The following is a 26596-nucleotide window of genomic DNA, read 5'->3' on the forward strand; positions in this document are numbered from 1 at the left end:
AAAGGTGGGATTCTTTAAGTCTCCTTAAAAAAGTTGAAAGTTGGATTTTTTTTGTTCCAGAAAGTTCAACTGCTTTTATCTTACTTTTAGCAGCGTAACTCATTAGGTAGGAGAAATAAGAAGTGGGAAGAGTGCTGAGTATTGTCATGCTCAGACCAGCGTTTTCTTTTTTCTTTTGAACATTCTTTTATTTTTTTAATTTGTGGCATTAAAATGGTGAAAGTAAGAAGTGGCCTGAGTCCAAAAGTCAACCAAAACCCCCAAAAAGATGAAAAAAGAAGAGCTTATTGGAGCATGTCTTAGAAATGCATGTACTGCTATGTAAGGATCTTAACAGAGGCTGCGATGACAGCACGAGCCAGGAGATGGCGGCAGCAAGTAAAAAAGTTCAAAATTCCGTACACCTCCTTAAAAACAAGGAAATCTATTTAGAAATTTGAATATTGTATTCCCAATACAATTATTTCCTTCACATTTCAGAGCCGGAACTGAAATTTTTAGTCTTTCACAGTTTGTTTTCATGAATCAGAATAGGATCAGGACCCAAATGCGTGACGTTTCTCACACAAGCCTTTTATTTTACGGGAAATGGGGAGTCATGCACGTTGGGCAGCAGTCTGGCGTGAAATGATGGGAAGCCAGAAGCCGACAAGATCGATACTAATTGCCCGAGTAGATATCGGACCGATGGGGTCGATACCGGACAGGATGGGACCGACAGGGTTGATAATGAAACAGGTTATCGAAATAGAACAGGACAAACTAGACGGGATCGAAAACTGGAAACCGATATTAAACAGGACAAAAATAAACGCGAACAATACCGGACAGGAAATGCCGGACAGGTCTAGCGGGGCAGAGGTTCGTTGACGGGCCGGTGCTGTGGAATGCTCTTCCCCCTGAGATTCGATCTGCATCCTCAGTGGAAATGTTTAAATCTAAGCTTAAAAACACAATTCTATTCTATAGCATATGAATAACCTATACTTTATGTTGACAATATCTGTGTATTATTTGCCCTCATGTAGGTTTTAGATCAGGGGATGGTGTCATAATACCGGACAGGAAACAGGACCGAGTCAAAACCCATGTCTTGCGGGGCAGAGGTTCGTTGACGGACTGACCAAGGAAAAATGTGATCACTGAGCTTAAATAGACGGAACGTCAATCTGTCAATAAGCCGCAGCTGGCGCCACGCGGGCGGGGCCAGTTGGGCGCCATGGCAACCGTGACATTTGTAACAAAAAGACAGGATGACAAATATTATCAGTAATTGTTTATTTATTCAAACAAAGAACATGCAGCAACGACTCGTCATGACTATAATTGCGTTAATCATAAAAAGAAAAATAGCAGATGGCTAAAATCCTCCTCTGCCTCCCTTGCCACCCCCTTTGCCACCCCGGCCTCCTCCACGTTCTTCATCCTCATCGCCGCTGCCCCCTCCTCTACCACCCCTTTTTCCCTTACCGCCTTTTTCGTCTTCAGAGTCGCTGCCGCTGCCGCGTCCCCGTCCTCGACCGCCCTTGTTTCGTTTTCCGCCCCGCCATTTGCCGCCTCCTCTGCGACCTCTCTTGCCTTCCTTCTTGCGCTGACGTTCAATCAATTTTCCCATGACGCAGATGTACTCCTGGAAGGTCAGCTGGCCGTCTGCGTTCTTATCCAGCTCTTCGAAGACCTCGCCGACGTCTTCCTTCTGGAGTTTTCCCTGCGAAGACACAAAATGCACCAGGGGTGTCAAACTCATTTTAACACGCGATAGAACAAACATTCTGTCGGGGGCCAGACTAGTAGATTAAAGAGAAAGAAAAAGAGAGATAAAGAAATAAGAGAAAGAGGGAGGTAAAAGGAGAGAGGGTGGGACAAAGGAAGAAAAAGAGAGAGAGGGAGAGAGCACAAGAAACAAAAGATAAAAAGACATGAGAGAGGGGGAAAAGAAAGGGAGAGGAAGAAAGAAATCCAAAGAGAAATAGAAAGACAGAAGGAGAGAAAGGAGAAAAGAAAGACCGAAGGGTATGAAGAGAGAAAGAGAAAAGAGAGAAAAAGGAAAAAAGGAAGTTAGAGCAAAAGAGTTTAAAAGAGAGAAAAAGAGACAAAGAGCAACAAAGGAAGAAAAAAAGAGACACAGAGAGTGAAAGAGACAGAGACAGAGTGGGAGAAAAGGGGTAGAAAAGAAAGAGAGAGAGAGAGAGAGAGAGAGAGAGAGAGAGAGAGAGAGAGAGAGAGAGAGAGAGAGAGAGAGAGAGAGAAAGAGAGAGAGACATAAATACAAGCATGTCAAATATAAGGCCCATGGGCCCTATACTTCTGAGCATGCCAAGAAATGAAGCGAGTCTTTAGGCCAGGGCTTGACAAACTACAGGCCGTGGGCTACATACGGCCCATCAGGCTATTCTTTTATCAGGCTCTCACTCTCCATTTGTCAGTCCGTCAACAAACCTCTGCCCCCAAGATGTGGGTTCTGACTTGGTTCTGACTTGGTTCTGGTTCCCTGTTGGTATTTCATCTCTGGTATTGTTCCCATTTATATTGTCCTGTTTAATATCGGTTTCCAGTTTCGTTCCTGTCCATCTTTGTCCTGTTTGATATTGGTTTCCGGTTTCGTTCACGTCCATCTCTATCCTGTTTATTATTCTCTACAGTTTGGTTCCCGTCTAGTTTGCCCTGTTTAATTTCAATATGCTGTTTCAATATCAATCCTGTCTGTCCCGTCCTGTCCGGTATCGACCCCATCTGTCCGATATCGGGTCGGACAATTGGTATCGATCTCATTGGTCTCTGGCTTCCTGTCTTTCCACGCCAGACCGCTGCCTAACGAGCAGGACTCCCCATTTCCCGTAAAATAAAGGGCTTGTGTGAGAACGTCTCGCGTTTGGGTCCTGATCCTGTTGTGGTTCATGACGATAGGTAAATAAAGTACAACTAATAAAGATTTTTTTTTTTACTGCCAACTTTGTCCTCATTTTCCCTTTGTGTATCTACAACAAAAATAATACAACAGTAATATTACAAATATAGTACAAATTACTCCATAACCTAAATATCAAATTTAGTGCTAAAAAACAGGGACCTAATAAATATTTTTTCTTTCATTCTGAAAAGACAAAAATACTATACTATATAAATACTGCAAAAACTCTAGAGTAATACTATAATACAAAGATACATCCATAGAAATACTACAAATACACAAATACAGTCATATGTCAACAATTCCAAAGAAATACTAAAAAATGCTGCAATGGAAACATTACAAAAATACTACTTTGAAAATACTCCAAAAATGTTTCTACAGAAATACTACAAAACAACCACTACAGTAATACGATAACACAAAAATAATATTCCAAAAATATTGTGACGGAAATGCTACAAAAGTACTTCTACAGAATTTTAACAACCAAAATACTATAAAAATACGACTACAGTAGTAATACAAAAATACTACAGATATACTGCGTAAAAAAATACTACAGATATACTGCGTAAAAAAATACTATGAAATTCCGACAAACATAATATAGAAATACTACAGAAATAATACAATTATATTTTCCTTTTATGTTTTTTTCTCCGTATTCCCTTTCTTTTTGTTCTTTTCCTTCTTTTTTCTTTATTTTCCCCCCATTTTCCCTTTCTCTTCTTTTCTTTCTTTCTTTCTTTCTTTCTTTCTTTCTTTCTTTTCTTTCTTTCTTTATTTATTTCTTTCTTTCGTCCTTTCTTTCTTTCGTCCTTTCTTTCTATCCCTTCTTTTCTTTCATTCTTTCTTTCTTTTTCCGTGGTGTAAAGCTTTTGCAGAAAATTGAGAAGAAAAATGGAGCAGTTTGGTCACTTTGAGTGTCTGTAGTTTGCATTATTCCTTGTGCTTCGTAGCACTCCTTTCCAGCTTCGCCACACAATACAACTAAAATACTATAAAAATACGACTATAGTAGTACAACAAAAACACTACAGATATCATGCGTAAAATTTTTTATGAAATTCCGACAAACATAATACAGAAATACTACAGAAATAATACAATTATATTTTCCTTTTGTGTTTTTTTCTCCATATTCCCTTTCTTTTTTCTTTATTTTCCCCCATTTTCCCCTTTCTCTTCTTTTCTTTCTTTCTTTCTTTCTTTCTTTCTTTCTTTCTTTCTTTCTTTCTTTCTTTCTTTCTTTCTTTCTTTCTTTCTTTCTTCCTTTCTTTCTTTCTTTCTTTATCTCTTTCTCCATCTCTTTCTCCATCTCTTTCTTCATTTCTTTCTTTCTTTCTTTCTTTCTTTCTTTCTTTCTTTCTTTCTTTCTTGCTTTCTTTCTTTCTTTCTTTCTTTCTTTCTTTCATCCTTTCTTTCGTCCTTTCTTTCGTCCTTTCTTTCGTCCTTTCTTTCATCCTTTCTTTCGTCCTTTCTTTTGTCCTTTCTTTCTTTCCCTTCTTTCCCTTCTTTCCCTTCTTTCTTTCTTTCTTTCTTTCTTTCTTTCTTTCTTTCTTTCTTTCTTTCTTTCTCTCTTTCTTTCTTTCTTTCTTTCTTTCTTTCTTTCCCTCTTTCTTTCTTTCTTTCTTTATTTATTTCTTTATTTATTTCTTTCTCTCTTTCTTTCCCTTCTTTTCTTTCTTTCTTTCTTTCTTTTTCCGTGGTTGTAAAGCTTTTGCAGAAAATTGAGAAGAAAAATGGAGCAGTTTGGTCACTTTGAGTGTCTGTAGTTTGCATTGTTCCTTCTGCTTCGTAGCACTTCTTTCCAGCTTCGCTACACAATACACTGACATCTAGTGGTCAAATATTTCACACCGCTGTGTTCTGTTACGAGGATAAGACTTACCTCATAATCAGGGCAATCAATTTCTGTGTTCACCAGCTCTATAAAGGCATCCCTGGACATGCTGCCGGTTTCTTCATCTGCATAGTCCTCAAAAAGGTCTATGAATTTATCGACAATTTCTTCCATGCACGGCATGGCTTCTTTGGGAAGGTGAAATATCTGTTACTGGAAAAAGTTTTGGAGAAACAGAAGAAAAAGTTTTTGGGTTAGCATTAAAGCATTACATTAAGCATTTTTACGGAAAATATTTCAACATATGTTGACAGGGTTGGGTAGGGTTACTTTAACTGGATTACTTTCAATTACTTTTGGATTACTCCAATACCAAATATGATAATAAAAGACAAAAGAAACTAAATAGGAATAAAATGATGAGCTACACTGGCTTCCTGTTCAGCATCGCATCAGCTACAAACTGATCCTATATACATATATGGCCATTCACAACCTGGCTCCTCCTTACCTGTCCGACCTTCTCCAGGTGCACGTCCCCACTCGCTCCCTCAGATCCTCGTCCTCCCTCCGACTGTCAGTGCCCCCTGCCCATCTGAGCACCATGGGAGCCAGAGCCTTCAGTTGCGCTGCTCCCAAGCTTTGGAACAACCTACCTCCGGACCTCCAAAACTGCACACCTCTCTCCACTTTTAAGTCCCGTCTAAAAACACACCTGTTCAGGACTGCCTACAACACATAGCTTCTCCATTTCCTATGTTTTTATGATTTTATGTCTTGTTTTTATTTATTATTTCGCTTACAACTTTTTAAATTGTATTTTTTCATTGTCTGTACAGTGTCCTTGGGTGGCCTGAAAGGCGCTTTTAAATAAAATGCATTATTATTATTATTATTACTCACAACACGTGGTAAGCTTTCTCTCCTGGCTTTGATCTCTTTGATCTCCGGCAAAACGAACATAAAATGCGACAGAAACAAAATGAAAATAAATCCAAACAGCTTGCCAACATCATTTTTGCCGTTCCATGTATTCCGTTACCCCCCAAGCCGGCACAAAATTGAGTCTTTTTATTCAAATTTAGTTTATTTTGTCTTTTATTAGCATATTTGGTATTGGAGTAATCCAAAAGTAATTGAAAGTAATCCAGTTAAAGTAACCCTACCCAACCCTGTATGTTGATAGTCTCATAGACAAACTAAGACATAGGCAATAGAGTCGATGTTAAAAAATGCTATCTGTACTTACAGAATGTGAAGTGGTATCTTGTCTGGATTTCCAGTGAGGTTTATCTGTGAAGGAAGAGGAATGCTTTTATATCCCTAACACAACAACGTGATGACTAATTCCACTTAATTTTTAGTCTGCTATGCTCCACCTTGACAGGTTACACCGGTTCGAGTGTATCTATTTGTGCAGTCGGGTGCTAAGGCGACATTCGGGAAAGGCTCAAAAGCACTCGACCTTGCAAAGTTTATTTTGAACTTGTATGAAGTTTATCCCAAAACTTTTGCTTTGTAGATAAGCGGTCCACTTTTGTTTATGCAATACAGTGGAACCCCGGTTCTCGACCATAATCCTGTTCCAGAACCCTGTTCGGAAACCGATTTGCTCGATCACCGAAATCATTTTTCCCGTTAAAAATAATGTAAATCGTTTTCATCCGTTCCAACACCCTGAATGTTTACCTTGAATGTTTAACGTAAACATAAAGCTAACCCAGGCTAATCGTACGTTCGCGTTATCGTAATCTTCCGTACGAAAGATTCCCCTAACATGAACGTGTAAAAATAAAAAAAGGATAAAGAAAAGAATTATGAATAGGATTTCTTACCTTTGTGGTGGTCAGCAGAAGGCGCAGGCAAGATCAGACACTCGCACACCTCCTTCATATTTTGCTCTTATTTCTTTCTTAAATGCAATAGTTGTACGCACTACTTTTCTTTTTTCACCTGTAGCAACTTTGCTGCTTGCACTGACTTTCTTCAGAGGCATAATTAGGGGTTAAAACACTTCGTACACCTATATTAAAAGCGAAAGCAAAACGAAGCACGTCCGCACGCAATAACAGTTGGTCACGACAAGAGCCATCTACACCCGTACGCCGCTCAGCATCGCATCCTAGCGTAGCAAAAGAAAGAAAGAAAGAAAGAAAGAACGAAAGGAAGAAAGAAAGAAAGAGATGGAGAAAGAGATGGAGGAAGAGATAAAGAAAGAAAGAAAGAAAGAAATAAATAAAGAAAGAAAGAAAGAAAGAAAGAAAGAAAGAAAGAGATGGAGGAAAAGATGGAGGAAAAGATAAAGAGAGAAAGAGAGAAAGAAAGGAAGAAAGAAAGAAAGAAAGAAAGAAAGAAAGAAAGAAAGAACGAAAGGAAGAAAGAAAGAGATGGAGAAAGAGATGGAGGAAGAGATAAAGAAAGAAAGAAAGAAAGATAGAAAGAAAGAAAGAAAGAAAGAAAGAACGAAAGGAAGAAAGAAAGAAAGAGATGGAGAAAGAGATGGAGGAAGAGATAAAGAAAGAAAGAAACAAATAAAGAAAGAAAGAAAGAAAAAAAGAAAACCAAGGTTCCACTGTAAGTTCTTTCACAAAACGCTGCACTCCAATGAAGAACGATCTGAAAACTGAATAAAAATAAAATAGTAGTTTAATGCTTTTACCAGCTACATAATATTTGAATCCTCTTGGGTTATGAATAGAATGTATTTATTGCCATTGAATCATGGAATTCAAAAGTGTCATCCTCAAGGTGCAGGATAGTTTACAATATTCGATCTGCAACCTCAGTGGAACTGTTTGAACGTGGGCTTAAAACACACTTATAGTCTATAGCTTATAAATGACCCATATTTCATGTTGACAATATCTGTGGATTATCAGTGTCAGAACCCATTGTTGCAAAATATTAGGGATTGATAATCAGAATACATAACAGAACAACACTTTAAAATTAAGTTTATTATAAATCTACTTATAACTACGACGCATCATCTCAAACGGAAGAGAAGCTTCAGCGACAGACTGCTGTCACAGTCTTGTTCCACAGACAGACTGATGAGATCATTTCTTCCTCATGCCATGAGGCTCTTTAACTCCACCCGGGGGAGTAAAAGCCCACATTAAACCACACCCCCGTATTTTTATTACAGTGTGTATTTTATGTACCACTATCTAAATACTCTATATCAACACATTACATTGGGTATTTATGTATTATATTCCTTTTACTTTATTTTTATTTTATTTTCAACACAAGGATACTGCTGGAAGTGTGAATTTCCCCACGAGGATGAATAAAGTATCTATCTGTCTCTCTATCTCTCTATCTCTCTATCTATCTATCTATCTATCTATCTATCTATCTATCTATCTATCTATCTATCTATCTATCTATCTATCTATCTATCTATCTATCTATCTATCTATCTATCTATCTATCTATCTATCTATCTATCTATCTATCTATCTATCTATCTATCTATCTATGACATCGCTGTTTTCCATCCGCCATCAGCATGTACCTGTATTTACTCATCTTCATTCATGCAATGTTTGCGTTGCGTCGTCTGCTGAACTCCTCTTTCCACGATGCTTTTAATGTACGTTTACGTTTTGTGGCGTCATGAATTGTGTTAGCTTCTTTTGAATCTTTCTTCTGGGGCTGAGGTTTTGGCTTGATTCCTAACCACTTCTCCATTTTTCCTGTGTTCATTTGGAAAACTATATGTAAATGCACGATCTTATAACGCTCGGGAGAGTCCGGAAGCACAAAGTTATTCGATGTAGACTTCTGATCGGCTGCCGAGTATGCAAATTGCCAAACGAACCGAAACTCCGAAATTTCCAGACCGAATGAAGACTTCGAAATTGGAATAAAGCAAAATCTTTGTTTTTTTTGTTTTTCCTTGAGAAAGTTGTTGGCCACCCGGGCAGAGACGTTTTGTAAGTTGTACGCCCGACGTAAAAGACGCACGCCCCGGGTGTCCGGGCAGACGTTATTTCAGACACCGGTATTATTCGTTATTGCAACACCCGTTGCAGCCTGGTCATCCTGGAGGGGGATTACCTCATGTGCAGTCCCTTCTCAAGGTCTCTTCAATTTCCTCATGCTGAGGTTTTTGAGTTTTTCCTTGCCCTCATGTAGGTCTTAGATCAGGGGATGGTGTCATAATAGTCTGTAGTCTGTGCAGCCCTCCTCGTGATTAAGCACTATACAAATAAACACAACTTGACTTGACTTGACTTGAATATGGATACATACAACAATGCAAATTAATAAGTTAAGGGTAATAGTAGAAACACAAGTAATATTTAAGAAAAAATAATCATATAATCATATATGTCATTATTGCACGGCTACCTCTAAAGCATGGTTCACCAATATTTTATTTATCAGCATTGAGGGTGACTATTTCTTCGAGGTTGAGTTAATTTGAGAAATGCGCTACAATTTGTTATGCTAAATATTTGCTATAAATTAAGTGTCAGGACCAGAACGGGTAGAGGACCCAATTGCGTAACGTTTCCCACAAGTTTTATTGAAAGAAAGAGGAAGGACTGCGCCCACGATCCGGTGTTCGCTTGACGCGGGAAGCAAGTTGCTCTCACACTCGGACTGTGATCCAAACACGGAAGTTGATCTTCTGTAGCGAGCAATGGCGGTGTCAGGGACGGAAAAACTGGTGGGGACCTGGGATTGGGAGAGCAGACGTGGTCGGGATCAAAACAGGTCGTAGCCGGAGACAAACAGGAGCAAAAACGGGAGAGGCGGGAGTCAGGGTCGTAAAAGGCTTGCCTTGTGTAAACAGAGGTTTGCAGACGGACTGACAACAGGGGATTGACAGGACTGGGTTTAAATAGGGACAGGGAGCCAATCAGAACCCCCAGCGGTTGGCGCCAAATGAGTGGGCACAGGTGATTCACAACAGTAATCATGACAGAAAATCTCACATTCTCACATATGTGCCCTTACAATCTCATTATAGCTGCTGATACATTTGACAACAGAGTTATCAATTTATTAAAGTTCAAACAGATTGTTGTTGATTATGAATACATTATAGACTTAATCAAGTAAGCAACTACATAGACAATAAGCACTACTACAGGATTTTGAGAGAAAACTTAGGGTTTGTCCTTTTTGGTTCTGTAGAGCTACCGTAAGCTAGTTTGAGCATTACTGAGGTCAGGCACAAATAAATAAGTAAGCAAGCTATCTTGTTTGTCAACAATCTCACTCCAAAATAAAATCTATGTGCAGAAATGTACAGATCTATTTTATTGCGGTCAGAATTCTTGTCAGTGAATATGAAGCAAAAACGTTTAAGTTGATATTTATTTCCTAAAAAGTAAATCACAAAATCTTGTGATTCAATTCCAATACCTATGTTTACATCGTAAACTGATGCCTAGGCGATTGTTACTATTTGGGCTGGCACTAATTAGAACCGTATGAACCACTGTGAGTCATTCATTCAATATGAAGCATTGTGAGTCATTCATTTGTTCAACCATTTTACCTCACGTGGGTTGCGGGGTTGCTAGAGCGGATCCCAGTTGACTTTTGGCAGTGGGCAGGGGACACCCTGAACTGGATTCCAGCCAATCAGAGATTGTAAGTCATAAAATTGATATAAATACCTCGAAAGGAAATCAGCCAACTGGTTTTATTTATAACAAGCATAACGGCCAGGCGTTGCCGAGCTAGGCGTTGACGGTCATTCTACTTTGATGTCGTTGATAGAAAAAGCGCCAGGGAGCCACTAGGGAGTGCCATAGAGCCGCTTATACACGAAAGCCAAGTCAAGTCAAGTCACATGTTTAGCCCTTAATCACAAAATGTCTCAAAGGACTGCACAGGTTACAATGACACCATCCCCTGATCTAAAACCAACATGCGGGCAAGGGAAAACTCAAAAACCTCAGCATGGGGAAAATAAGAAACCTTGAGATGGGCCCTCATAAGTGGTTATCCCCCTTCCAGGATGACCAGGGTGCAATAGATTTAGCATTGGGTAACAATGCACAAAACAATCAATTAAAAAAACATGGGTATTATGAAGATTTTATAGTTTATTGATTTTGTTGCTATTTATTGGTGGTACCATGACATGAAATCTAGCTAAAGACACTCCCAGAGGCCTAAAGTAAAGCTGTGTAAATTTTCACGAAAATGAGTTTAGCCGTTTCAGAGCCTATAAGTCACATACAAATACACACACGCACACACCCGCGCACTCTCACACACACACATAAATAGGGATGTATAAATAAATTTAGATTAGATTAGATGAAATGTTGTTTGTACATTTTCATTAATGCTGTGTTTGTTGAATATATATGTATTATTTGACCACTAGATGCTGCTGTTTTGTGTCATGCAACGGAATAGGAGTGCTAAAAGCGCAAGAAAGAATACAAACTACGGAGACTCAAAGTGAACAAACTCCAGCATTTTTTCATCTCATTTTTTGCCAAGTTTTTTTCTTTTCGGGTACCTGTAGCAGCAAGATGGCGAACAATTATGTCAGCTCCCTCTATGTGAGCCTCACGTTATATAAGACGTAAAACTGTCACGAAGCCGGACCAGGGAGGCAGGAAGGGCGAACTCAATTGCGTAACGATCAGTTACTTTTATTTAGAAAATAAAAGTCGTCCAACACGCAGGGACAAAAACAAAACAAAAACAGGCTTACAGGCAATCAGAAACTTAGGCTAGGAAATACTCACAAAACAGACTTAAAGGCACTAACTCAAACAAACGGGCATGACAGGTCTTCCTCGAGTCAAACAAAACAGAACAGAGCAAAACAGAACAATACAGAGCAATGCAATGCAATGAACCAGCAACCGGCAGTCCCCAAACCAGCCCTTAAGAATCCCAAACGTAATTAGGACAACCTGTGTCAGCCGGTGTCAAGGGGCGGGACCAGCCGGTTGTCTTGGCGACCATGCAGGACATGACAAAAACTATTAAAGATTTTCGGACCTCAATTCCTATGATAGTTCATGCATTTTATTTTTTTTTAAATTATGATTTAAATATTGTTTTTTTAATGACTTAAGTTTATTTTTTCGTCAACAATCTTTGTCAACATGAGGAAAATGAACCGCACATGAGGTCATCCACCTTCCAGGATGACCAGGCTGCAACAAACCTTCCGAATTCTCACAAGATGGGACGATAAGAGTCTGTATTGTTATTTTAGTCACTATCCATCTTGAAAAGAATCATTGGAATTCCAACTATCTTCATTGTCAATGATAACAACGTAGTGATCACTGTTTACAATGAGATTAGACATGGCACTCCAGTAAAAAGATGTAATAAAGACTAATAAAGAGAAAAATATGATAAAACAAATCATCTATCCATCTACCCTGGTCATATCCCTCAAGAGGGGGGACCAAGACAAAAATATTTAAAAAAAAAGAATGTAAATAAAGAGAAAAAGTACCAAAAAACTCGCACAAAATTTTCACTGGTTTACCCCTGCCGCATCATAAAGGTGCCCTGCCCATCCCTTAGAACGCGTCGAAACATCCCACAATCCTTTTACAACACCTCTCCACTCATTCCTATCACCAAAAGCTCTAGCTTCCATTATAGTTAGACCTCTTTCCTGCAGTGCACTCATAACAGTCATAAAACGGAATGGGACTGTCTTGAAACGGGTCGGGAAGCAGGAAGTAGGAAATCATTTACGTAGACGATCTGTCACTTTAATTGAGAAAGAAAAGTTGTCCAACACACAAACGGACCAAAAACAAAACAAAGCAGGCACAATTGCAGGCAAAATTACAATCCAGGCATTTCTCAGACTCAAACAGAACTTGCAGGAATCTCTCAGAATGTTACACCGGAGTGCAACAAAGTCCAACAAGCAAAACAAGAATAAACAGGTATCAACAAGTTTTCAACAAGGGTAAACAACGATCTGCCAAAGGGCAGTTCCAAAAAGTGCATTTAAGTACCCATAGGAGTAATCAGGAAATGCAGGTCAGCCGCTGTCAAGGGGCGGGGCCAGCTGGGCGCTATGACAACCGTGGAGGACATGACAATAACACCATCCATCCACGTCAATCGCGGCTTTCCTCTTGGTCTCCTTCCATGTACTTCTGCTCTGTAGATCCTCTTCAACGTTCGCTCCTCATCCATCCTCTCCATGTGTCCAAACCAACCGAGTACTCTCTTATCCACACTCTTGCTAAGTACCACGACTACTCCAGTTCTGTCTCTCACAATTTCATTTCTCATTCTAATACAATCTTGTCACTCCTAACGTACTCCTCAAACACTTCATCTCAAAAACATTCAATTTCCTTCTTAAATCTGCGTTCAGGCTCCAAGTCTCTGCACCATACAACACAGTCGGCACAATCACACTCTCATACAGTCCCCTCTTAACATCCATACTCATACTCTTGTTGCTCATCACTCGCCTCAGAGCACCCAAAACCTTGCTTCCTTGATTCACTCTGTGCAATACCTCGCACTCCATTCCACCAACTGCAGCCACATCACAACCCAAGTACCTAAAGCTTTCAACTTCTTCCAGCACCTGTCCATGCAACCTTATTTCTAACGTCATGCCCACTCCACCACGTGAACACTTCATCACCTTACTCTTCCCAACGTTCACACATAACTTACGCCTATCACATACTCTTCCAAACCCCGTTACCAACCTTCTCAATGTTTCCTCAGAATCAGCCACAAGCGCTGTGTTATCTGCAAACAACAACTGACTTACCTGCCACACCGTTCCACTGTTATCCATCATCTCTACACCTCTGCCAAATATTCTTGCATTCACCTCTCTCACCACGCCATCCATGTACACATTAAACAGCCATGGTGACATCACACACCCCTCTCTCACACCAGTCAACACAGGGAACCACTCACTTGTCTCACTCCCTACTCTTACACATGCTCTGCTGTTCACATAAAAACTCTTCAAAAAGTATGTAATAAAGACTTAAAAGAGAAAAGTCCGAAAAACAAATCATACATAAAAGTAAAAGACTAACAACGTTTAAATCATTTTATTGTAGTCAATCACAGCAGTACGATACCATGCATAGTACAATTCTTTATTGTCTGTGTTTCATTTTTACACTCACTGCCCGGTCTTTTTCTTGCGATAGTACAAAATTGCCAGATGAGTCACAGCTTTGCCAAACTCAAGGAGTTTGACCTCTTTATCTTTGCTTTTGGCCATGAACTGCAGCGTCTCTTTGATATTCTCCATGGTGATGTTCCCCTGAGGAAAACATGACAGCGCTAGTAATTTCATATACATAATTGTGTCTTACGCTCCCTCACTTGAAAGTTTTCAATGTTGACTTCATTTTGGAGCAGGGCTTCAATCTCGTCCTTGTCTAAACGTTTTCCATCCACTTTGGCGGTGTTGTATTCCTCAAAGAGGTCTGACATGGTGATGATTATTTCATCCAGGCGACCCATAGCGACTCAAGTTGTTTCTGTTATTGTTAAAAAAAGGCTGTTGTTAGAAATACACCCCAAGAGATTTGATTATTGTTCTTTTTTAACACAAATCCAGTAAACCCCAACTTCCCTAAGCGCTTACCGTATGTTCAGCAGGAAAGAAGAGATCCTCCTTGAAGAAGTGCGACGGGATTAAAGAAACACAGCTTCTTATTTTCGACTTTCTACGAGCGCAGGAGCAATTATGTGTGATTTAAAAAATGCTCCACACTCCACCTAGACTGGTCTCTCTTTCCAGACAGTTAAACTACATTAACCGGTATTTATTTTCCAAACTGTTTATCCTCATGCAAGTCGTTGGCATGGTGCCTTTGTGCAAGAGTCGTGGTACACCCTGAAATAGTTGGAAACTATAGTCGCAGAGTACAAATAAACAAATAAACATTTAGACTTTGGGACGGTTCAGACTCATCAGTTGGTTTACCATACCTGTAGTCAGAAACGAGTGACAAATCTGCAATCTATCTGTCTAGACCAGTGGCGAGCAAACTGCGGACCGTGGGTCAGTTTTTATTGGCCCGCAGTAAATTCTGAAAATATAGTTGAATATGGCCCGCACATGGCCCATGAGCTCAACTCTGTTGCACTTCTTAGTTTGCCTTTTCCAGCAGCTGCCCTGTTATCTCTCACTTTTTGGGATTTATTGTTTTATTGTCTGCGGTGTTTTTCTTCCCGTTTGACAACTACACTTTGGATGACTTTCTATCCTATGGACATGGGTTTTAGTGCACAAAAATGCGTTTATTCGAGGAATCAACTCCCTGCCCTGAAGAATTCTCGTGCCGGCGTGATGAGGGGGCCTATGGTGGAAGAAGAACCGGAGCTAGCTAAGCGGCTAGCGGCGTTATAAGTCTTCAGTACCATCCGTAATCATGGTAAATGTGAACTCACTACCAAATAAGACCAACGAGTGCTGGTGGAAAACATTGAAGCGCACAGGGAGCGCAGTTGCTGTGTTTTGCGGAAACGTGGCTCACGTTTAGCATTCAGGACGCTAACGTGTAGCAACCCGGAGCTACCCGGAGCAATCCGGCTTCAGCGCCGCTCTACAGAGACACGAAAGCCTGGGGGAATCGGAGAGGAGGCGGACTCGCTAACACGAGGTGGTGTATCCCTGGACACAAGAAAAGATTCCCATCTGCCGCAGGGATGTCGAACTATTGGACTAGCGTGTGACGTCATCCACTCCGCAACTAGCACCCCTAGGGCATCATGTTAATCTGTTAATAAACAACGGGGTAGAGTGCTGGAAGTGTGAATTTCCCTACAGGGATGAATAAAGTATCTATCTATCTATCTATCTATCTATCTATCTATCTATCTATCTATCTATCTATCTATCTATCTATCTATCTATCTATCTATCTATCTATCTATCTATCTAACGCTAGATGGAGTCAGTAACGGAAAAGGTGCTTCTCCACCCATGCATTTGAGATCCACTGAACTGGAAAACATTGGAATTGTGTTTTCTTTGCTTATTTAATGAACCCTCCTGTCATTCATTTGCAGGGTTGGGTAGGGTTACTTTGATTTGATTACTTTCAATTACTTTTGGATTACTCCAATACCAAATATGCTAATAAAAGACAAAAGAAACTAAATATGAATAAAATGACTCAATTTTGTGCAGGCTTAGGGAGTAACGGAATACATGGAACGGCAAAAATTATGTTGGCAAGCTGTTTGGATTTATTTGAATTTTGTTTCTGTCGCATTTTATGTTCGTTTTGCCAGAGATCAAAGAGATCAAAGCCAGGAGAGAAAGCTTACCACGTGTTGTGAGTCATCATTTTATTCATATTTAGTTTCTTTTGTCTTTTATTAGCATATTAGGTATTGGAGTAATCCAAAAGTAATTGAAAGTAATCAAATTAAAGTAACTCTACCCAACCCTGTTCATTTGAACTGTCATTGAAATTCAAAGTGCATTACCGTGTAACTTATTCTGACAAAAAATAGATTGATTGTTAATTCTAAACCCTATCAGTGCAGATATACGTAAATTTTGCTACCAAAGTAGGTTAACAAAGAAATTAGAGTACCGTATTTTCTGCACCATAGGGCGCACCGGGTTATAGAGCGCACCCCCCAAAAATAGTTTTTGGTCTTATATCTTCCATACATAAGGCGCACCGGATTATAAGGCGCTACAATGGGAACGTGGACAAAACAGTCAGATAGTTCAGTCCAACTTATTACCCCCTTAACATTCCCCAAGCTTGCAAAGAAGCAAATACGTGTCGTAGACACGTGCGGATGCGGTGTCCGTACGATGTCACCAAATGCATCGTTCCAAATATCATTCGGAAGGTTAAAGTCTTGGGATTCAAGAAATGCCAACCATTCCTTAGTTTCTATTTTCTTTTTCGCTCGCAACTTTACTGTGCATATGACAATAAACACTTGGAATTGAGTTTAATTTAAAAAAAGACCCATCACAGAAACATCGAGATCACTCTGAAACAAGATACTGGGAAAATATATAGCCGGAGTAGCTCACCGAAGTCGTTGCGTTCAATAATAATGTGCAACCATGGTCCTCTTATATCCGTAAGTGTAGTAAATCGAGGAGAGTAAAATATTTACAAATACAGAATGGTAAAACATGTTTCCTCTATGCCGTAGACAACCAAACTTGCTATTCACATTCATCTTTTTCGGCCAATTGCAGGCTTTGTTTTGCCCCTTTAGCCTATGCGAGCCTGTAAATGATCAAAAGGATCCGCCCCCTTTACCTCCGAATAACTTTAGCCAATAGTGATCGATTCAAATGATGATTGACACATTGGCTGGGAAATGAAACGCTGGCATATGTATCCCAGCATACACCGCGGACCACATCGCCTACGAAGAAAAATCTAGTCGGCGGCTGCTTGCCTTTGTTGCGAGACCTTGCGACTTAATATTGATCCATATATAAGGTGCACCGTATTATAAGGCGCATGGTCAGTTTTGGAAAAAAATAAAGGCTTTTAGGTGCGCCTTATAGTGCGGAAAATACGGTAGATGACCGGCTATCAAACTAAAAAATAAATAAAACATCCATCCATCCATTATCTGCACCGCTTATCCTCAGTAGGGTCGCAGGGTGCTGGAGCCCATCCCAGTTATCTTCGGGCTGTGGGCAGGGGACACCCTGAACTGGTTGCCAGCCAGTCACAGGGTACACAGGGACAGACAACTCACTCGCTCATTCTCACGTAGGGAAAATTCGGACCGGCCAATTGACCTGACATGCATGTTTTTAGAATGTGGGAGGAAACAGGAGAGCCCGGAGGAAACCCACGCAACCCACGGGGAGAACATACAAACTCCACACAGGAATGTTCGATCTCATGACCTCAGAATTGTGCCGCACACGCGCTAACCACTGCCCCGCCATGCTGCCCGAAATAAACATATTTAACAAAATAAATATTCCCACTCCTCAAACCCAGAACAAGTCCAGTAGCTTTTCTTTCCTCTGTCTAACAGCATAGGAGCTACACTCAGGTATATCTGAGGTTTGTATTCGAGACCGTATCGCTATATACAAAAAATGTACCGCAAATTCCGGACTATAAGCCGCTACTTTTTTCCCAAACCTTCAACCCTGCGGCTTATTCAGTGATGCGGCCAATTTATGTAATTTTTCTAACAGCCGCCAACGGCGCTCGAGTACAAAAGGTAAGATTTAGACCGGTGAAATATATGCGCCGAGGAAGACTGCAACTTCTTAGCTTGTGCACAAATTAAATTAGACATATCCTCATCATGCAAATTGCAAAAAGAAAGGCACATGACGTAGCTTTCAAGCTATAAGCAAACGAGCAGTCCGATTAAGAAGGAAACGGACCTACTGCACGCAAACTTCATTTTGCGAGCGTGTTGCTAGCGTGTTTTGAATAGGGGAGCGTGGGACGACGTCTATATGACAAAGTCTCTTTCCCCTACTGGGGACTTTGAAGACCTCAGGTATAAGGAGGAAGATGAGGACGGTTTACCGGGGTTTCTATAAGTACGGTATGTTTTTGTTTTTTTTTTTTTAACACACGCGTTTACTGTGTTGCAATCGTGTTGCTAGTAGCGTTTTGCTACCCTTCACAGGCACGGTTTTGGATGAAAGTTATAATATTATAATTAAAGCTTTGAAAACTCTCTCTTTGTAAATATGTGTAACCGATGTATTATATGTATTTGCACCTGTATATTTTTGTATTGTATTTATTTGAGACACTTATTCTGCTATGTTTTGCGAATTAAAAAAGAGGGGCGCAGCAAACGCGGGCTGACGACAAGTGGGGTAAAGGTGAGTGAGACCTGTTGTCGCAGCGGACAATAGTAGATATATATTTTTCCCACTCTTACCTTTGGAAATATAGACTTTTTTTCCCTGGATTAGTTTCAACGGGTATTCGGACTCTGCAGATCTGCATCAAACCTTAAGTACCGGTATCATTTTCTGTTCATTTTGCCGGCTGTGGTTTTTGGACCGTGAACTTTATTTTCAGTTACAATCGCGGGACTCGAAGCCGGGTTTGGGCTAATTTTGTGATTGTGTTACATGTTTTAATGTGGGCGCATGCGGCTTATATACAGGTGCGGCTTGTTTAAGTACATAATCGGTTTTCCTCTTAAAATGTGGTGGGTGCGGCTTATAATCAGGTGCGCTCTATAGTCCGGTAATCAACATTTTTTTTCTCCTCCCGGCCCTTTCAAAAAATGTTTAAGCCAATGCGGCCCTCGACTCAAAAAGTTTGCCCATTCCTGATCTAGACAATGCAGTGCCAGCTAGTGGTCAAATATTACATATTGGGGGATTTAAAGGCATATTTAGTTCTTAATACCAAGAGACCTATTTTTGATGTAGTTCATCTCAGGTTAAAATATATTTTTACAGTTTCCTGTTGTAGACAAGGCGGACTCAGAAATTCTGGATCAAGACCGGTCGGATCAGGCTAGAATTTTTGCAATCAATTAAAAATGTGGCATGTAGTTGCTAGGCTGACTTCCAGTAGTGCCACTCACTTTTTTTACTTATACACAGGGTTGGGTAGGGTTACTTTAACGTGATTACTTTTAATTACTTTTGGATTACTCCATTACCAAATATGCTAATAAAAGACAAAAGAAACTAAATAGGAATAAAATAATGACTCACAACACGTGGTAAGCTTTCTCTCCTGGCTTTGATCTCTTTGATCTCCGGCAAAACTAACATCAAATGCGACAGAAAAAAAATGAAAATCAATCCAAACAGCTTGCAAACATCATTTTTGCCGTTTCATGTATTCCGAGCCAGCACAAAATTTAGTAACTTTATTCATATTTAATTTCTTTTGTCTTTTATTAGCATATTTGGTATTGGAGTAATCCAAAAGTAATTGAAAGTAATCAAGTTAAAGTAACCCTACCCAACCCAACTTTTCGTGTTGCTATCATAAGAAAATCTGAATCATTCTGTTCTGTTCTTCATTTTGATTTGTAGGAAAGCAGCAATTAAACTACTTTTGATGAATCAATTTAAATTGAATCCATGCAACAGAAAATTCAACTGAATTGCAAGAGGGACCACTTGATTATCGCTCCTTCCTAAGTTTTGGACATGAGATACTACAAACCGAAGGAAAGATCCTAGATCAGCAATGTCCAAAGTCCGGCCCGCGGGCCACATATGGCCAGTGATCACATTTTTCCTGGTCAGTCATAAAATTGACAGCCCTTTGGACACGTCCCCATTTTTGACATGGCAACTTCGAATAAAAAAGGAAAGTTGAATGTGAGGACAAGTGGAAATTGGATTTTTTTTTTTACCGAAATCCGAAACAACTTCGCTTCCGGAATTTAAAACTGGAGCGCACACGTTATTGTGCTTTGGAGCACACCAGTAAGTCCTTGTTTATTTTGCTCGAGTTTTACTGTTGTTATGATTTCTGTGAGCACGCGTTGGTTTTAATTACTTTAACCCGTTTAACATCGCTGTCTTTGTGATCGCTGTTTTAGTTCAGTTTTGCGTTTTTCAAATATATACACTCGGCACGGTCACATGACCGCACTTCTGCAGTGCAGTGATTTATGGGTATTGTAGTAGTTCTGTTTAATCGCGTGTGGGGAGTTGGGATAGTGAATGTTGCTTTAAAATATATATAATCTCATCTCATCTCATCTCATTAGCTGCACCGCTTATCCTCAGTAGGGTCGTGGGGGTGCTGGAGCCCATCCCAGCAATCATCGGGCAGTGGGCAAGGGACACCCTGAACTGGTTGCCAGCCAATCTCAGGGCAATATATATAACATAACTCCTTTATTGTAAGTAAAATAAATTATGTGTATTGTATTGTAAGTTTATAACCAGGGTTGGGTAGGCTTACTTTAACTTGATTACTTTCAATTACTTTTGGATTGCTACAATACCAAATATGCTAATAAAAGACAAAAGAAACTAAATATGAATAAAATGATGACTCACAACACGTGGTAAGCTTTCTCTCCTGGCTTTGATCTCTTTGATCTCCGGCAAAACTAACATAAATTGCGACAGAAACATAATGAAAATAAATCCAAACAGCTTGCCAACATCATTTTTGCCGTTCCATGTATTCCGTTACTCCCCAAGCCTGCACAAAACTTAGTCATTTTATTCATATTTAGTTTCTTTTGTCTTTTATTAGCATATTTAGTATTGGTGTAATCCAAAAGTAATTGAAAGTAATCAAGTTAAAGTAACCCTACCGAACCCTGTTTATAACATAACTGACTACCTAAATCACTGAATGGTGTTGGTGTATCCAATAAAGAAAAATAAACCTAGAGCAAGAGTTATAATACTGATTTCGTTTCCTTGGCACCCCTCTGGTGGGAAGTAATAAAACACAGAGAGTCAAATGTAAATTCTACTAAAGCGAGCTAGGAGATCAAGACACTGATTACCAATTTCAGCTTTCCAAATCTGGCCCGCTTTTTGAAAGGTTTGGAAAACCCTGTTCTAGGTGATAGGTATGGTTGAAATCTGGAGGTCTAGGTGTGTCAAATACACGTTTAATACAGTGTATAGTGAAAGTCAAAACAAGCTAGAAGGAGGAACACAATTAACCTGATGTCAGTCACATGCTGAAAAAACTGGTTTGTGGTCAAATGAACAGGCAGAGATTCCAGTCAGCCCATTAGTAGGTCGAGACAGCAGCATAATTATTTCACCGACTTTCTCACATTCTGTTGTCTGGTGGTGTGGTGAGTTTTCTAATGTAATGTCAGGACCCGAACGGGAACAGGACCCAATTGCGTAACGTTTACCACAAGTTTTAATGAAAGAAAGAGGAAGGGCTGCGTCCACGATCCGGTGTTTGCTGGACGTGGCAAGCAAGTCGGATTGTGATCTGAATGTGGAAGTGGATCTTCCGTAGCGAGCGATGGCGGTGTCAGGGACGGAAAAAACGGGTCGGTAGCCGGGACTGGGAGAGCAAGGCGAGGTCGGGGTCTGAAGAAAGTCGTAAGATAGAACAGGAGAGTAGACGTAGTCCGGGGACAAAAAGAGGTCGAACGCCGGGACGGGAGAGAAGACGTGGTCAGGATCAAAAACGGGTCGAAGCTGGGGAAAAAACAGGTTGGAGTCAGGGTCGAAAAAGGCTTGCCTAGTGTTAACTGAGGTTCGCAGACGGACTGATGAAAGGGGACGGATAGGAGTGGGTTTGAATAGGGACAGGGAGCCAATCAGAGTCCGAGGCAGTTGGCGCCAAAGGAGCGGGCACAGTCCTATAAATATTGGGATATTCTAAATGTTCTCTCTTTGTAAAAACAAAAAAAAGAAAACAAATATATTTTCATAATGATAGTTAAGTGTTTTACTCTTTTTATTATTTCATAATTTTCATGAAAAAAAAAACGGTTTTATTTTCAAAATTGTTAATCAAAAATCTTTGCATCTTTTGTATTGTGTATTCATACCTGTCAAAGAACGTTTATTATGCATTTTAAGACGTGTACGACGTACAAGAAAATCTGTACGGAAAAACGCAAATTTGTCAATGATGAGTACCATCCGGTATACACCGACTATCACAAAACGGCAAATCAATCAAGTCAAAGGAGTTCGCCGCAGTGGCCTCTATCTCGGTATCGGAAGCGAGCGGTTTGATGCTACTGTGCGCATGCATCTGCCGCCTCGGATTTCATGTGGTAGTTATGTAGTGAAAGGAAGTCCGTCTCTTTTTAGAGAACCGGCTTTTTCGGCTCAACTCGTTAAAGAGAGCCGGCTCTCATACGGCTCACTTGCTTTGATGCATTATATTACCGATTATTATGTTGTATAAAGAAGTTAAGAAAAAAGGAAGTATAGAAGGAGAAAATGAAAAAAGACAGGTTTGTGGTTATCCCTTTAATCAGTATATTACCAACAATAATTTAAGGCAGAAAATGAATTCATAATTTGAATAAGAAAGTGTATTATTCTACTTAAATATATTTTCATGTATTTTGTATGTCCAAGCGACTTCATTTTTGAACTTTTTTTATAATAAACCTCAATAATGCCAAGCAACTCAGTATCTCACAACAAAATGTTAATTAACAATAAATGATTTAACCAAACACATGTACAATATAACATGTTAAACTACATAAACAAACATGTTTGAAAAAAAATTATGGTGTAAGATTATTTTGTATTTTGTAAGGGAAAATAAAATAGTTTGTAAGGGCATGGAGCCCTGGAGCTTGACTGGTATGTGTTTTAAAGATACGTACACAGTATAAAATCTCTTCACTGAAAAATCATTAAAGTCTGAAAATGGGCCCTGGGCCGTAGCTTGCACCCCCCACTCCCCCTTAAGTTACAGCTCTGCACACAGGGTTGGATAGGGTTACTTTAACTTGATTACTTTCAATTACTTTTGGATTACTCCAATACCAAATATGCTAATAAAACACAAAAGAAACTAAATCTGAATAAAATGACTCAATTTTGTGCAGACTTGGGGAGTAACGGAATACATGGAAGGGCAAAAATGATGTTGGCAAGCTGTTTGGATTGATTTTCATTTTGTTTCCGTCGCATTTGATGTTAGTTTTGCCGGAGATCAAAGAGTTCAAAGCCAGGAGAGAAAGCTTACCATGTGTTGTGAGTCATCATTTTATTCATATTTAGTTACACAAAAATTGATACGGATTTCTACCTGAGAGTGACCCAATGAGTAAAAGTCGTGTATCATTTGTAGAAATTTATTCATTTCAACTCCTCCAATAACCAAGACCTCCCCCACCAATTCTTGGATTTTATTCATGAAGTTGATTCATTTAAATAACTTTCAAGTGGGTTTTTTTTAAACTGCTTGCGCAAATTTCTTCTTGCGGTCATACAAAATCGCCAGGTGAGTCAAAGCCAAGCCGAAGTCATCGAGTCTGAGTTCAGTCTCTTTGCTCTTGTCCGTCTGCTTCAAGGCCTCCATAATATTCTCCATGGTGACATGTCCCTGTCCAACCCCAAATCAAGAAAACATTGAAGATTCATGATAGGCTATGATTGTGTTCACTTTCTGGACTTCTGTCCCTCACCTGAAAGTTGTCCACGTTGACTTCTTTCTGGAGCAAGACTGCAGTTTCCTCTTGATTCAGTTTTTTGCCGCCATCAGCGTCGTATTCCTCAAAGAGGTCCACCAACTTTGTAACGAGTTCATCCATGCGTCCCATTGCTACTTGGGAAAAAGTAACAATCCTGTATTCTAAAAAAAAAGATAATAGAAAAAAAATCACCAGATATTCTCCACTTAAATGTGTACTGAGCACTTACAGAATGTTTAGAAGTCCTGATGAGTTCTTGAAAGACTCTCCGTAGATGTCCGATGAGCTCGAGTGAGATGTGGTGCAAAACACCAAGTCTTATGCGATCCGAGTGAAATGTTTCAGACTCCACCTAGACTGGTTTCAACATTGCGGTTTTACTGCATAAGGTGAGAGTCAGACTGTTCGCTTGTGTGATTGCTAAGCACAAAGGGAGTCTCACTCACTGATTAATTTTGATGTATTGCCAAGTAATGTACTAAAAACACACAAAAACAGCACTTTGTATTGGCCACGCCTTTCAAAACATGCTCATTACCGTATTTTCCGCACTATAAGGCGCACGTAAAATCTGATTTTATTTTAAAAAAGCTGACTATGCGCCTTATAATCCGGTGCGCCTTATATATGGATCAGTATTGAATTGCAAGGTCTGGCAACTAAGAGAAGCAGCCACCGACTCCATTTTTTTGCGTAGAAGAAGAAGTGCGCTGTGCATACTGGGAAATATTAAACAATGATTCTCGTTTATTTTTGCGTTTGTATAAAGACCCTGAAATGGCTCCTATTAAGAGACACGCTTACAACGCAGAGTTTAAACTCAAGGCGATCATTCACGCAGTAGAACACGGAAATAGAGCAGCAGCAAGAGAGTTTAACATTAATGAATCGATGTTGCGGAAGTGGAAGAAGCATGAGGATGAGCTGTTTACGTTTTACATTTTACAGTTATTGTGTTATTGCTTTATTGTTATTGTTTTCCACTTGTTATTGTTTTTGCACATTACGAGTGTCACTATATTGCGATTGCACTAACGTTTAATTTACCATAACAGTATCAGACGTTTTTTTGCGTGACTAAATGGAGGGAAAGTAAAATGTTATGCCTTGCTGTTGTTCAAATATGTTAAAGCTGTTTATTCATTTTGGGAGTGAATGGAGTTGTGGAAAGCGTGTTTGTTATCTATTAATAAAGTTTGACTGACCTATCTGACTGTTTGGTTGACATTCCCTTTAGCGCGGCACCATCTAATGGTTGCATAACGTAACTACATCCTCTACTGTAGCCAAGTCAAGTTAAGTCACATTTATTTATGACGCCCTTAATCACAAAAATGTCTCGAAGGACTGCACAGGATTACAATTACAAAATTGCACAATTACCTGACCTTAAACCAGCATGCACTTATAGCGCCTTATAATGCGGTGCGCCTTATGTATGGAAAAAGTTTTAAAATATATCATTCATTGAAGGTGCGCCTTATAACATGGTGCGCCTTATAGTGCGGAAATTACGGTAACCAACTTCCTCAATTAATGGTGAGGATCATTTTAGCTAGTACAGTTTACATTAAAAACAGTAGAAATTTGGCTGATTAGGATTTCAAGGGGTGTGTAAACGTTTGGTCTGTGGATCCCGTAAACAAGGTTGGGTAGGGTTACTTTAACTTGATTACTTTCAATTACTTTTGGATTACTCCAATACCAAATATGCTAATAAAAGACAAAAGAAACTAAATATGAATAAGATTATGACTCACAACACGTGGTAAGCTTTCTCTCCTGGCTTTGATCTCTTTGATCTCCGGCAAAACTAACATCAAATGCGACAGAAAAAAAAAGAAAATAAATCCAAACAGCTTGCCAACATCATTTTTGCCGTTCCAAGTATTCCGTTACTCCCCAAGCCTGCACAAAATTGAGTCATTTTATTAATTTTATTAATATAATTGTGATCCGAATACAGACAGTGGATCTTCCGTAGCGGGTGATGGCAGTGTCAGGGACGGAAAAACAGGTCGATAGCCGGGACAGGAGAGCAAAAACTTGGTTGGAGTCAGAAACGGGTCGTAAGCCAGGACGGGAGAGCAGATGTCTCATCAGCTACACCGCTTATCCTGAGTAGGGTCGCGGGGGTGCTGGAGCATCCCAGCCATATCGGGCAGTGGGCAGGGGACACCCTGAACTGGTTGCCAGCCAATCGCAGGGCACAGGGGGACAAACAACTCACTCGCTCATTCACACCTAGGGACAATTTCACCTGAAATGCATGTTTTTTGGAATGTGGGAGGAAACCGGAGTGCCCGGAGGAAACCCACGCGAGCATGGGGAGAACATACAAACTCCGCACAGAAAGTCTGGAGCTGGATTTGAACCCACGCAGGAGGTTCCCAAGACATGAACTGTGCCGCACATGCGCTAACCACTGCGCCGCCGTGCTCAATAGCAGATGTAGTTGGGATCAAAAAACAGGTCAGAGACAAACGGGGAGATCAGGAACAGGCAGGTAGAAAAACTGGTGAAAAAAAACGGGACAGGCAGGAGTCAGGGTCAAAAAGGCTTGCCTTTTATCATCAGAATTTCGCAGACGGACTGACCACTGGAGAGTGACAAGACTGGGTTTAAAAAGGGACAGGGAGCCAATCAGATAGCCAGCAGCGGCTGGCGCCAAATGAGCGGGCGCAGGTGATTCAAGTCAGTAATCATGACAGTTCCTGCATGGAGCCTCCGCTCGGAACATGCCGGTCTACTTGTGACTCCAAGAGCCAAGAAGAAGTTCACAGGCACAAAAA

The 26596-nt window shown here is 40.1% G+C and overlaps 1 protein-coding gene and 2 long non-coding RNA genes across 3 annotated transcripts in view; all 3 read right to left on the bottom strand.

Annotated features, from left to right (window-relative positions):
* Window positions 1-1360: 1360 nt before the first annotated feature.
* The window catches only part of LOC148372838 (uncharacterized), a 33634-nt gene continuing 8398 nt past the window's right edge, over window positions 1361-26596 (bottom strand). Inside the window, exons 4-6 of the mRNA XM_088327729.1 lie at window positions 24343-24355; window positions 4806-4964; window positions 1361-1708 (exon numbers count right to left, since the gene is read on the bottom strand). Of these exons, the coding sequence (XP_088183855.1) occupies window positions 1361-1708; window positions 4806-4964; window positions 24343-24355 (520 nt within the window). The remainder of the gene's footprint in view (window positions 1709-4805; window positions 4965-24342; window positions 24356-26596) is intronic.
* Window positions 13872-14433, bottom strand: LOC148372839 (uncharacterized). The gene is made up of 3 exons (XR_015849572.1): window positions 14350-14433; window positions 14085-14242; window positions 13872-14022 (listed from the first exon to the last, which is right to left on the bottom strand). It is a non-coding gene; the product is annotated as an uncharacterized LOC148372839 (long non-coding RNA).
* LOC148372840 (uncharacterized) lies at window positions 23492-24161 on the bottom strand. Its single transcript, XR_015849571.1, has 3 exons — window positions 24034-24161; window positions 23799-23965; window positions 23492-23716 (listed from the first exon to the last, which is right to left on the bottom strand). It is a non-coding gene; the product is annotated as an uncharacterized LOC148372840 (long non-coding RNA).

Source organism: Urocampus carinirostris, chromosome 2, assembly GCF_059441175.1.
Source record: "Urocampus carinirostris isolate Australia breed hairy pipefish chromosome 2, RoL_Ucar_1.0, whole genome shotgun sequence".
NCBI classification, from domain to species: Eukaryota; Metazoa; Chordata; class Actinopteri; order Syngnathiformes; family Syngnathidae; genus Urocampus; species Urocampus carinirostris.